Source organism: Pogona vitticeps, chromosome 3 (assembly GCF_051106095.1).
Source record: "Pogona vitticeps strain Pit_001003342236 chromosome 3, PviZW2.1, whole genome shotgun sequence".
NCBI lineage: Eukaryota > Metazoa > Chordata > Lepidosauria > Squamata > Agamidae > Pogona > Pogona vitticeps.
The window spans coordinates 169896034-169909974 of record NC_135785.1 but is presented as its reverse complement, the minus strand read 5'-3'; the positions used below and the strand labels follow the sequence as shown (position 1 = coordinate 169909974).

Genomic DNA, 13941 nt, shown 5'->3' with positions numbered 1-13941 from the left:
CAGCAGCCCTTGCACATGTGCAGGATGTACAGTTCCCTCCCACTGGACAGAGCTTGGAAATGTCCTTTCAGACTACAACCCCAAAGTCTCCTGGTCAGCAAGGTCAACAGTGATGCTCAATAGGCGATGTGGGACTGGAGTTCAAAAGAGTAACTTTTTCAAACTCTGTTCTTTTCAAAAGATAAATCTTGAGGGAACACAGCTCTCGAACGACAGTGAAAGGGGCCCCCAACTGCGAACAGGATTCTGGTTCTCTTACCTAAAATAAAATGAACTCTATAAAGGTCAGATTTTCGCAGAAGATGGCGCAGCTTTGCCTGTGTTTTGGCTAGCTCCTCACACCCCTCTGCACCCAATGACTGCAGATGTAGAATTTCGTCCAGGTAAAGCACTGCTAAGTGGGTGTGGAACTTTTCCTTCTGCCATCAAAAATGACAATCCATTAATTTCTTAATAATCTCTCTAAGCCATTTCTATTGCTATTTCAATAAAAGACAAATTACAACAAATGATTAAAACAAGATATTAATAAGGAAGTCAACTATGTTCAATAGATGAACAATTTCAAAAGGATTTGGCACCTGTCCTTTAACAACTTCAGAAATTAAAAGTTTCAGCTACATTTCTTCACTCGTGTGTTGTGAAGGTGACATTTCATGACACCAGACAGAAAAAATGCCATTGTACCTTTCAGAATACAACCACCCATTGCAATAAGTATAGCAACATGCATCCTTTTATTTACGTATATGACAAATCCTATGTACACAACATTTTTCCCATTCTTATCTCATGAGTGCTCATTCAAATTCAATGGCTTACCTACACACCAGAACTCTCTACTCCTAGTTTGTAGTAAAATAATAATAGAAATATTTTGGTGCTTCTGAAGAAATGCACTTAATAGTATGCAAGCGGGTGAGGAATGGAGAACAGTCAAAGAATCCTCACTGCTGTATAACCGTATAGAGTTACAGAGTATCTGAGCCATGCAAAACTAAATATTCTTACGCAAATACACATGCATGCAGGCATACACACACTTCAGTCCTAAATGCCTCACCTCCTATCCCCAAACTCACCTTTATTCCTCTTTCTAATACCAAGAATTCTAAGTATTTTACTAGTGATATCGGAAATTTGTTAAGGCATCTGATGACATCATCTGGATTAAAGCTGTTTCTCTGTTCTTCTTCCAATGGCCTTTTAGTGAAAATGTACACACCAACCTAAAAGAAAATACATAGAGGAAATCAAGAATGTGAATTTACAGACACTTCACAGCACACTCAAATTTCTACCTAAGATTACCAATTATGTTTCATGTTCACTAATGTATTAGAGTTGAATGGACATATCAAACCTTTTCTAATTCTATGCAGTTGCTGAAAGCATGATATGAATAATTATTATGTAATAACAAACTTTTCAGTGAAAACGAACATAACATTCAGTCTATAGATGAGGAAGCGGCTCTCTCCTTAAAACAAATGGCTAGACTTACGCCTCTCACATTAAATCATATAGCTGCAGACTCTAAGGAATACAGTCAAATGAAATATATACACAAGAGAAAAGAAAATGGACAGAGGAAGCAACTATATAGAAAAGACCTTTATATAGTATTAGCATTTTTCACTAATTGGGCGGTACAGAAATCCAACAAACAAATACAGTGGTGCCTCGCATAACGGGCGCCCCGTTTAACGATGGATCCGCATAGCGATTATGTTTTTGTGATTGCTTTTGCGATCGCATAACGATGTTTCCTATGGGGGAAAATCGCTTTGCGATGATCGGTAAGCTGTTTCGCTTACCGATTTTCGCATAGAGATGATTTTTCCCCAGCTGATTGGCGGTTCCAAAATGGCCACCGGGTAAAACAGGGACGGATTCTTTGCTTACCGGGCAGCTAAAATGGCCGCCGTATGGAGGATTTTCGCTTAAAAGGTAAGTTTTAAGCCCATAGGAACGCATTGAAGGGGTTTCAATGCATTCCTTTGGGCTGTTTAATTTCGCATAGCGACAAATTCGCATAGTGACGATTTTTGCTGCACGGATTATCGTCGCTATGCGGGGCACCACTGTACATGACAAACAATGCCTCATGTAAGGGTGGAAATTTTCTCGTCTTTCAAATGATTTGGACTTAAAACTCGCAGACGTCCCAGCCCGAATATCAACAGTGAAAAGTTATGGGAAGAATGTCTGAAGAGCCAGCTCTTCCACACCAGTCTAAAGTATTCTTCTTATTGTTTGAACAACTTCAGTCTACATTGAATACAAGATTGCATGCAGCCTCTGTGAGAAACACAGCATTCTTCCAAATATAAAATACTGTGCTTTGAGAGCTGGAATATACCATCGCTCACCACCAAAAAAAAACACCCTACTTTGACACTAAGAAGAAAGCTTTGGCACAAGAAGATTTTAAATTATTTTTATGGCCATTGTGTCCGCACACCCAACACATGGTTGGGCCCAATTTAACATGCATTATTTCACACCTTTTACCACTGCTTACACATCTTGTTTGGGAGAGGAAGATACTGGAACTATGTAGGAATGGACTTAAGAAACAGAAAAAGAACAAGGATGCCCACTATTCTTGAGAAGATATCCAAGCAACAGCAATTTTAAAATTATTTCCTGGAAAAAAATGCAACCACAAACCTCTTCACTTCGCTGCAGGACCCATTCTGCATACTTCCACACCAGTTCATGGTCAGGGCAAGAGGTAAGGAAGTCTACAATGTAATCGTAAAGGTCTGTGCGTGTGGAGTCTTGAATGTCTCCATTAACAATTTTTACCCACAACTAAAATAGAGAAGAAAGTAAATCCATCAGGGTTTAATTCCATGACCATTCACAGTTCTTCAAGGCAGGAGGCTCTTGGGAATACAAGTCAACAAAACCTTACAGCAGTGGTGTCGAACTGTGGCCCTCCAGATGTTCTTGGCCTTCAACTCCCAGAAATCCTGGCCAGCAGAGGTGGCGGTGAAGGCTTCTGGGAGTTGAAGTCCAAGAACATCTGGAGGGCCACAGTTCGACACCACTGCCTTACAGGCTTAACTGGTGTCAAAAAGCAGCACCTATTTATCACCACCAGGTGGTGCTGCACAGAGTGCAAGTACTGTAGGCAGCTTCTTCTCCCTTCCCCCAATCCCAAATGAGACATAGTTTATTTCAAATATTTTTAAACCACCTTTCTCCTTAAAAAGGACTCAAGGTTGCTTACAACAATTAAAAGACAGTATTTCAAGTTAATAACAATGAGTATACAATAATAAAAGAATCAATGAGTACAATACCAAAAAACACAAGCACCACCAATGCAGGAAAGTACAGTGGTGCCTCGCATAGCGAGGTTAATCCGTTCCGGATTAACCTTCGCTATAGCGAAACATCGCTAAACGGAATAAAAAAAGCCATAGAAACGCATTGAACTTTGTTCAATGCGTTCCTATGGCTTGAAAACTCACCGTTAAGCGAGGTTCTGCCATAGCGCCACCATTTTCGCGCCCTCGGTAAGCGAGGGCAGGGCGCGAAAATGCGGCGCAGACCTTCCGGTGGCCATTTTGGAACTGCCGATCAGCTTTTCTCCCCCACTTCGTTATGCGATATTCGCTAAGCGAATCGCTTAGCGAATATCGCAAAGTGAAAAATCCCCATAGGGGCCATCGCTGAGCGAATGCTCCAGCGATGGCCCAGAGCGCCTCGTTAAGCGATTTCATCGCTCAGCGAGGTGCTCGTTAAGCAAGGCACCACTGTACAAGAATTCATTTTAAAAACATTAAGCTTAACACACAGTTGTCACCAAGTATGGACAGCAGTCTTAAAGCAATCCCAAGAACTGCAAGCTGCTACAAGCAAATACAAATCACAATGAAGCCACTAAGGAGGAATCGAGTATACAGTACTTCTGAGTGATAATAGCGGCCTTTTCACAAAAATTCCAATGTTCAGTTTATTATATGGAAAAACACGCAAGTTCTCAGTGGGAAACTGCTATCAGCTTCCAACATTCTAGCCTGAGATCTTTGAACATTGGAAACTGAGAGCAGGTGTTCAATTTAGGAAATCCCAAAATTTTAATAGGGGCCTGAATGCTTATTTCCTCTTTTCTAGCAGCTTAGGTCCAGGGATAGGAGAGACGTGTGCTCATTGCTCATAAGAAAGCTATTGGCATTTTAAACTCACAACATAAAGATTTTCACTTATTATAACAGGGTAACGAAGTAAGGTATCTGCATAGCAACAGCAGGCCAGCTAAACCTGTCTGCCCTCATCCCAACCCCAGTCACTTCCTCCTAAAATTTGGCTTATCTTGGGTTTTAGAAAAAAAAACCAAAACACCCCTGGATCTATATAAACAGCTAATTCATTCAGTCTCATCCTGATTTTCCAAGGAATTCAGAATAGTTTAAATATGTCTTTCAAGTGGATTTTCACTTTCACTCTGCTGTACAGATAATCTTCAAAGAGCTACAAGATTTTTTTTTATATGCCAAAGACAAGGGAAGGGGGAACCAAGCTATGTCCAGGATTCCTTCCACTCTCCATTAGTTCAGCGAGCCACAATGTACCCCTAGCTCTGAATCCATGGACACGCAAGCTTCCCGGTGGTCCAAAGTGGAACAGAAGCTAAAAGCTTTTATCCGCTAGGGGTGCATTTACATGTTGCTTTGGCCTCCTGGACACAGGGTGGCACTCTGACCTGTAGGGCTGCAGCATCTTGACCATTAGAGTGATACAGGAGTCCAAGGGCAAAAAACCTGTATAAAAGAATAAGAAAGCAGTTTGTGTCTGTGAAGCATTCTGCACAATAACACACACTTGCCAATTTTAATATGCTCCATTCTTGCAAAGAGTCTGCAAGGTGGGTTGATATTGTTTCCACTTTACATGCAGAGGAGGAGGATGCATTTCTACTTTCAAACCACTACACCTTTGTGAAAAGCAGTAAAATACTCAGTAAAACCAGAGCCCAGCAATAAGGTCAAAATGTTGACCTTTATGATTACTGGGCACCTAGAAGGTGCTACTTTCTCCACTGCCTGCCCATCTCCTGTGACTGTGGATCTCTCTCTGTCAAAGGGTGAACATTTTGCTTATAACTTTGTCTTGCTCATTGTCAGCATATCCGTCAATGCTGGAGTGAACAAACATGATGGTTTGGTGACTGAACCAAGATCCTCTCCTTCAACGCTACCACGTTATTTGTAAGTTCAATTTCTATCTCACCTTTCCTCTTATGAATTCAAGAGAAAACACATGACTCACCCCTACCCTTTGCCCTCACATCAACCATGACAGGCTTAGACAAAGTGACTGGGTAACCTTAGGCTCACCTGGGACTTGATTTCCCAGGTCTCAGCTGAACATGGGCCATTATGCCATGCTGGCGCATCATAATCTCCAATCCCAGTAATGCCTGTATATCAGTGGTTGCCAACCTTGGGTCTCCAGATGTCTTGAAGGAGACTCCAACCTTGGGTCTACTAAAACTCCCCGAAACCTTTGCCACTAGCTGTGCTGGCCAGGATTTCTGAGAGTTGTAGTCCAATCACATCTGGGGACCCGCGGCTGGGAACCACTGCCCTATATTACCTGTTGTCAGTACTCAAGACTCCAGCCCTATTCAGGCATTACTTACCCAATTTTTATCCATCAATTAACAATACAATGGCTGTCCTTCCCCTCTCCACCTTTGCTTTAGCCACATGAAAAGCAATGCACATGCAAAGGAGAGATTCTTGCTACTCATGTGCAGCATCTAAACATGGGTAGAAACCTCTTCATGGCAGATGCACTGTTTTTCACATGAAGAAAGCAAAGACAGATTGGGGAGGAGGTAAGAGCTTCTCTTCTTGCGTGATAGATGAAAACAGGGTATGTACCACTGGAACAGTAGATATAACACCTAAGATAAAGGCAAATCAAGGCTTAGCAGTTAAGCCAGATAAGGGGAGAATCCTGCAGCTGTTCCTGAAATAGTAGCCTAATGACCCTTTTTCTGTTTTTCAGTATAATCCATAGGGACTGGAGTTCCAGTGGATCACAACAGGAAAGGCCAGTGTTGTTGAGCCTTCAAAACCTTTGCTTATCTTGCAATATTCAGATCTCTCCAGTTACACAGTAAGGAGGTAGGTGCCGGAACACTGCTGTTTTGCAAGAGTTAACAGCTTTTACATGTTTGACTTTTCAGAAGAATAACATGAACAAAAAAAACCCTCTCTTTTTTGAGTTACAAACCTTTTGAGAAGCAGTCTGAGAAACACAATATACAATGTATGTTATAAAAAGAATTAAAATATTTGTTTGGAAATGTATGGTGATTTGTATTGCTTTATCTTATGGTCCAAATCTTGTTGCTTAGTCATGCCTGCAGAAGGCAACTAGCATAACTTACAGCAGCTTCTTACTAGCTATTAATGAGCCCGTTTGGAATTTGGGGGCATGTACCAAACTAGCACCATAGTGATTGGTGCTAGGGTTTTATTATTATGGTTGTTATAGTTCCACTTCTCTGTTTGTAAAGACATATTTTTGTTTAAAAATATTCAGATGTCAGATTTGAAAAATCAAGATACAACCAGAAGTCTAATGTCATGCCAAAAAGGCATGGGCTCCTGGTTTGATGTGTCAAAAACTGGCCAAAAAGACCTAGGATCCAACACAGACCAGACAATGCTGTATGTTGCAAGCTTACTTTCTGTGCTTTTCCAGCCATGCCACACTGTCTGTGAGGAGACAGAAGTTCTCTGTGACCAGGAGATCTAGAAGGCTTTCATGATTGGCTTCTGCGTAGAGCTTCAACAAAGCTGTATCCACATCTTCCTTGTAGCCATTTGCAACGTCGGTGCTACGCACTTCACTCAAGTAGCTCATGAGAAACTGCTTGCACTTGGTCATTTTCTCCTGATCCCCTTGTGTCAGTTGGTTTAAGTCAGCATAGTCATGGAGAGGAGGGTGCGATCGCATGAATGAAGAGGAAGTAGGCAGCAGGAAGGGGTAGAGAGAGATCAGCTCCCGAACGTCAAGTTGGCCGCTTCTGCAATTACAATGTCAAACTAGATGAAGCAAAAAGAGACCCCCCCCCAAAAAAACAAGAAAACACACACATAGGCACACAACACACATACACAAAGGATACTGAGTTTTGTGCACATTATTGGTAAGACAATAAGGGCATTGTTATAACTGCCACTTGTGGAAATATCTTCAGAAGTAAAGTTGAGTCTAAGAAATGTTATATGAACACATATAACAAGAAGGCAATTCTCTTAGATTATTCTATGCCTATTCCATGTGTTCATTAAAACGCACGAGTGCTGGATTACTGAAAGGAACCTCAGCTTTAAGGTCTCCATGGGGATTTTAAGTTGGTATCATACCTCATAAGCCTAAACCGACACATTCAGATACAGACAACATTCTCGCAACAGACAGCTGAAGATATATGAACAAAACAGGAATTTTGACAGAACTGGAAAGCTCCTGTTACCACCTTTGGAATAAGCCAAGATACTAAATTGATTTCAAGTTCTGCATAAAGAAAGATTCATTTGTATCTTTTCATATAAAGCTGAGGCACCCGTCATCTCGAGAAGGCCACATTTCCTACTTCTTTTTGCACAACTTTCTGAAACAATTGAACCAGAAGTGAATGCCAAAGGTAGTTGGAAAACCCAGATTTACTACTTTATAGGTTTAATAATGCCACCCTCTGTCAGGAAAGGAAATAACCAAACCTTACTTGTAGCTCTAGACAAGAGACTATTGCTGGGAGATGGGGAAACCTTTAGCAGTCTGTATATTTTGGATTACATCTTCTACAACTCTTTACTTTTGGCAACAGACTGGCTGGAACTGGAAATTAAAATGTCTGGCAAACCAAAAGGTTCCCCAACATTGATCTAAGCATTTTCAACATACCACCAGCATAAATAATTTGCAAGAAAAACTCTCTGGCAGTTGTCTTTTGCCTCCTTCGACAAATTCAGAGCATGTTGACTTGGTAAAATATATTAAAAAAGGGAGAGGCCCAAAGATAGACTTTGAGATTCATATATTCTGGTTTCTATATAAAATACATACACATTAGATGCATGTCTTAGTGATGACACTCAAGTTCCTAACTAGGACATATGAGTTTGTGCTGGGTGGACAAGTTGCTAGGGATGGAGAAACACAAATCGCTCTAGGATAAGTGTGTACACTAGCAGTGAGATTCTTCTCACTGTTGAAATCCGATGGCAACTGGATAACTGGTGTAACGGTTGTTACCCCAAAATTCAGCAACTACAACAGCAGTCTCTGGTTTTAAAAAAGGGGTACCACGATAGCTTCCTTTCAACACCAAAGAACGCTGCTAGCTGGGAGAGTAAACTCTCGGTTTTGGGTGATTGTGGTTCTGCCACTATAGAACAGCATTTGGTCTGCAATTATGCCGAGTATCATGGTTTAGACTGGAGTCAGCAACATTCAGGTTCCCTGCAGCCCCATTTGCTGGTCCAGCTCATAATATAAAGCTTATCGCAAACCATGTGCTGGTTTGCAATGAACGTGGAGAAGTTCTCCATATGTTAATTCCTTCTTCTCTATGAACAATTCATTGATTCACATAGTTCCACTGCAAGTTTTTAAAGGGAATATGTAAAACATGTGCATGCTTCCAAAGCAAGTAATATGGAAAAACTAATGGACTGGATGTGGTATATCTGTGAAGATTCTCAGTCATCCAGGTGAGGTTATCTGTAAGTTGAGTCATGGCAACTGGACTTCTTTCTTCTTAGGTTGAAACGTTTCGCTACTTATCCAAGTAGCTTCTTCAGTCTGAGGAGAGTTGGTAGGAGACCCCTGATGTATCCTCCAGGTTGGTTTCACTTCCCCCTGGTCTGAATAGGCTCGTTAGAGGGACAAAGGGCTGGATGCGAATACCATACCAAAGAACCCCATGCCCATGGGGCTATGTGCTAACAAACAAGTATCGCCTGCCCATCAGTGTACAAAAACCAGCATTATGAGCCACAACAGAACTCTTGATAAAATCCATGACTTTTAAAAAGGTTGCTATGAAAGTTGACAAACACCAAAGTGGATCTAAATCAACTCTGTCACAGCAGTCGTTTCCCACAAGTAAACAAGATGCATCTATGAGCAGAGCAGGTAGATTCAGTCTCACTGTCCAGCATACTGAAATCAAGATATGCAGCAAATGGATTGGGGTACGCATACTGCTATTTCTATATCAAACAGAGTGACCCCAAACTAACCTTTGTCCTAAAAAAAACATTTTTCAAATGTTTCAGCCAAACCACATCAAATTATCTCAGTACTTGAGCCTTAAAAGCCAAGCACATGGATCAGTGCTTGATTGAAAATGCAGGAGTATTTCTCACCCGATAGGAAAGATTACCTGAAGAGTTCTTTTGCTTCTAGGAACTGAAGCTGTGCAAACTGTATAAATCCTGCTTGCTGCAGAATTCGCTTGTACATTGCCTGTGAAGAAAAAAACAAAACCCAGGGTATTTAAGCCTTTGAGCTACAATAATGAGATTGATGCACTAATAACATCTCCTGAAACTGCAAAAATCAGCCAAATTTGAGTTTCCTAATTTCCTCTGCACACATTTTGTACTGCTTTAGACAACATACAGCATCAGGAAGTTGGAGGTCAAAAGATCAGCCTGACTCTGCAAAGCAGCAACATCCAGCTCTTAGCCCTATCCAGTGAATAGGAAGCAACAGGAAACCAGGCAGTTTCCACAGAAGTAGCTGTGTTGGTTTGTTTTAGCACGTTGGCAAAATTAAACAGAAAAAAAGAAGAAAACAGGAAGAAAAACAAGTATAAAATATTACATTTTAAAGATTAACAAGCTTGGTTCATCGTAAGCTTTCATGCATCAAAATTTGAAGTTTAGCCTCAATATTTTGCTCTTATTTTTTTTCTCATTTTCTCTCCCCACCCCCTTTAATTTTACAAAGGATATGCAGGCAAAATATTTCTATAAAATGGAACACATGGTCTCTCCTGTATACAGATGCATTCCAGAAGTTTGTTACACTTGAAACAGTCTTGATCAGGAAGCAGAATGACGTTTACAAGCCAGCTGCTTTAAATCAAGATGCAATATTTCAGTCTGCTTTAACACAAATTTCCTGTTGTGTGTCTATTGACCATTTATACCTGTTCTTTCATTAAACTTTTCATAAGCACTATAAATCAAATTTAATGGGACACAAGTGTACAAATTTAGTATTTCTATGTATGTCCAGTGGATATGAAAATTTTACACACCTGTTAAAACGTCAAGTGTCTGTGATGTAAAAAATGAGAGACAAAAATGAATCATTTCAGAATTTTTTCTACCTTTAATGAGACCTATGAACTGTACAACTCAGTTGAACAACAAACTAAAATCTTTTAGGTGGAGGGAAGTACTGGTAAAAAAAAACCCTGAAATAATATGGTTGCATATGTGTGCACATCCTTAAACTAACACTTTGTTGAAGCACTGTTTGATTTTATTACTACACTCAGCCTTTTTGGGTATAAGTCTGTCAGTATGGCACATCTTAACTTGGCAATATTTGCCCACTCTTCGCAAAAACGCTCCAAATCTGTCAGATGGCATGGGTGTCTCCTGTGCACAGCCCTCTTCAGATCACCCCTCAGATATTCAATTGGATTCAAGTCTGGGCTCTGGCTGGGCCATTCCAAAATGGTAATCATCTTCTGGTGAAGCCATTCCTTTGTTGATTTGGATGTGTGCTTTGGGTCATTGTCATGCTAAAAGGCGAAGTTACTTCTCATGTTCAGCTTTCTAGCAGAAGCCTGAAGGTTTTGTGCCAATATTGACTGGTATTTGGAACTATTCATAATTCCCTCTACCTTGACTAAGGTCCCTGTCCCAGCTGAAGAAAAACAGCCCCAAAGCATGATGCTGCCACCACCATGCTTCACTGTGGGCATGGTGTTCTTTTGTGATGCGCAGTGTTGTTTTTGTGCCAAACATATCTTTTGGAATTAGGGGCAAAAGTTGAACCTTGGTTTCATCAGACCATAACACATTTTTCCCACATGCTTTTGAGAGACATCAGATGTGTTTTGGCAAAATTTAGCCAGGCCTGGATGTTTTTCTTTGTAAGAAAAGGCTTCCATCTTGCCACTCTACCGCATAGCCCAGACGTATGAAGATTACAGGAGATTGTTGTCACATGTACCACAAAGCCAGTACTTGCCAGATATTACTGCAGTGCCTTTAATGTTGCTGTAGGCCTCTTGGCAGCCTCCCTGACCAATTTTCTTCTAGTCTTTTCATCAATTTTGCAGGGATGTCCAGTTCTTGGTAATGTCACTGTTATGCCATATTTTGTCCACTTGATGATGACTGCCTTCATAGTGTTCCATGGTATATCTAATGCCTTGGAAATTCTTTTGTACCCTTCTCCTGACTGATACTTTTAAACAATGATATCCCTCTGATGCTTTGGAAGTTCTCTGCGGACCATGGCTTCTGCTCTGCCTAAAAAAATGTCAGGAAAGAGCTATTATCACAGCTTATCTTTATTTGGGAGTCTGCAGAGGCACTTTAAATGGTGGCAGGGGTGTACTGGCTCCTAATTAACATGAGTTTGAATGTGATTGTTTACTGCTGAACACAGCTACACCCCCAGTTACAAGAGGGTGTGCACACAGATGCAACTGTATTATTTCAGTTTTTACTTTTTAGTTCCCTCCACCTAAAAGATTTCAGTTTGTTGTTCAACTGAGTTGTACAGTTCATAGGTCTCATCAAAGATGGAAAAAGTTCTGAAATGATTTATCTTTGTTTCATTTTTTTACATCACAGACACTTGACATTTTAACAGTGGTCTATAAACGTTTTATACCCACTGTACATAGATACAAGATTAGTGCCAGCATAAAATTAAAATGAAACAGGAAAGGCATCAATTATCTACCTTCCAATTATCAATAATTTGGGAGCAGAGATATTTCACAGTCCTCTGAAGCTGTGTAGCTACTACTTACTATTAACATCAGACGGCATCTACAATGCTAACCTGCTAACAGGCAGGCACACTAAAGATAAAAGGGTTCGTTGGAATTCTTCTCCTTTTTAAATCCTGAATAAGAAGTCGATAATTAATGACCATGCACTGTACTCAATACTGTTTTGTGTGACCAACAACTGTTGGAGAATGGTTGTCATGACATTTGTATTAATTGTCTGAGTTTTTAATCAAGGTGAGCTAACTGCTATAGTCTGTGACTTGTTCCCATTTATACCTCTCCCGCCTCCAAACTGATAAAGTTTATTTGGTTAAATAGATCCTCTCAGTTAGTTATGAAGCGGCTGCATAATGTCATCACAGAGATGTTGTTTAAAATCAGGAAAGGGTTCTCTCTGCACTGTGTGTAAAATGTAGACATTGTTTGCCTCATGCATGCACAAAGCAGGACTGTGGAAGCAACCAACTGCTCTGCAAGTCGGGCCAAGCTACAATGTTTCTTCTGCTTTTTGATTTATTTATCACTACCGCTGCTTCTTTTTGCTCATTATGCATATTCCCTGCAATTAAGCCCATTTTGCTTCCAGGGATGGCATTTTCATCATAGCATCATTGCATTCCAATGTGCTTTTGTGTGTGTGATTGATTACTGGAAGGGGCTTATTTTACCAGTGGAATTGCCCAAGGAACACATCTCTAAGAACTGCTGGATAGCTCAGTGGTTTAGGCATCTGGCTGCGGAGAGTTCGATTCCCTACTGCGCCTCTTTGACAGGGCCTGGACACGATGAGCCACAGGGTCCTTTTCAGTTCTGCAGGTCAAATATGATGATGACAATGATTGACCAATTGGATCAATGACTAAAATGGTGGAGAAGTCGGACACTTCACCTGCTCAAGATCAGCTCTACTGGCCTCTTCTGTTTTCATTTAAGTTAACTATTACAACTTTTAATTTTAAAGAACTAGTGCCTGGTTTTGATTCTCCATCTTCTCACTCGCTAGCTCTTTTTAATTTTGAAGTCACACCTTTTACTGTAAACCTGCAGGTAGAGAACTATATTGTTCATTTTTTTTTAATCTTACATAAGCCACTGCTACTCTGGAAGCTTTTTCAACAGATGAGTGGGAATGAAATGCAGAACCAGGGAGGCACAGGGAGAAGGGGCCGGACTGATCCTGATGTAAGATCATTCTGTCAGTGTAGGGACACTAGTTGGATGCCATCCACTGTGCATAAATCGCTCTAAACATGTTAAATAGACTCTGTAAGCACTTAACACCTTCCCCAGAACTTGTTAAACTTGCAATCCTGCCTGGTAGCAAGACTGGCTGAAGTCTATAATCGAGATTAGATAAGGCACAAGAGATTGCTCTGCCATTTACCCTGTTACAAATGCAAGTGTCATAGCTCTACCCATTACTCGTGTGGTTCATCATTCCCCCCCCCCTTTCTCTCTTTAACCCAGTTCCACAACTCCTGAAAACCTTCACTCATTCAGAATGCATCCTGTAAGCAACAATAAGAATGTGGTAGCCCTGTTGTGATGCCAAAATGTTATCACAGGCACTAAAATAAATCTTCAGTTTCATAGCTTCTTTGCTAATCAGCCACCTTGACATGTTAAGTGTACCCCCCTCCCCCCCCCAAAAAAAACCCAACAACAACCCAAAACAAAAACCAGACCTGAAATCTCTCCTTTGGAATATTTCTTCGGGCCCCCTTTGCCAACACAAGGGCTTCTTCGACTCTCTGGCTAGCCAAAAGATCTTGAATCTGTCTTTCCAGAGGCAGTGGTACCAAGATGTATACTCCTTTGGTGGTAGCTACAATTACTTTGCCTGAAAACAAAACGAAAACAAAGCATCCAGCTTTCACTTTACATCACAACAGAAGCCTACAGTATAAAGGTAAATTCAG

The 13941-nt window shown here is 40.8% G+C and overlaps 1 protein-coding gene across 4 annotated transcripts in view; it reads right to left on the bottom strand.

Moving 5' to 3' along the window:
• TGFBRAP1 (transforming growth factor beta receptor associated protein 1) overlaps nt 1-13941 on the bottom strand; it is a 34423-nt gene that overhangs the window by 7178 nt on the left and 13304 nt on the right. For all 4 annotated transcript variants that reach the window (XR_012085275.2, XR_012085274.2, XM_072994522.2 and 1 more), the window contains 7 exons: nt 13708-13862; nt 9422-9504; nt 6713-7054; nt 4718-4775; nt 2674-2817; nt 1083-1229; nt 260-419 (listed from right to left, as the gene is read on the bottom strand). Coding sequence is in view for 2 of the 4 variants with exons in the window: in XM_072994522.2 (XP_072850623.2) it covers nt 260-419; nt 1083-1229; nt 2674-2817; nt 4718-4775; nt 6713-7054; nt 9422-9504; nt 13708-13862 (1089 nt within the window). In the remaining 2 variants the exon portion in view is untranslated. The remainder of the gene's footprint in view (nt 1-259; nt 420-1082; nt 1230-2673; nt 2818-4717; nt 4776-6712; nt 7055-9421; nt 9505-13707; nt 13863-13941) is intronic.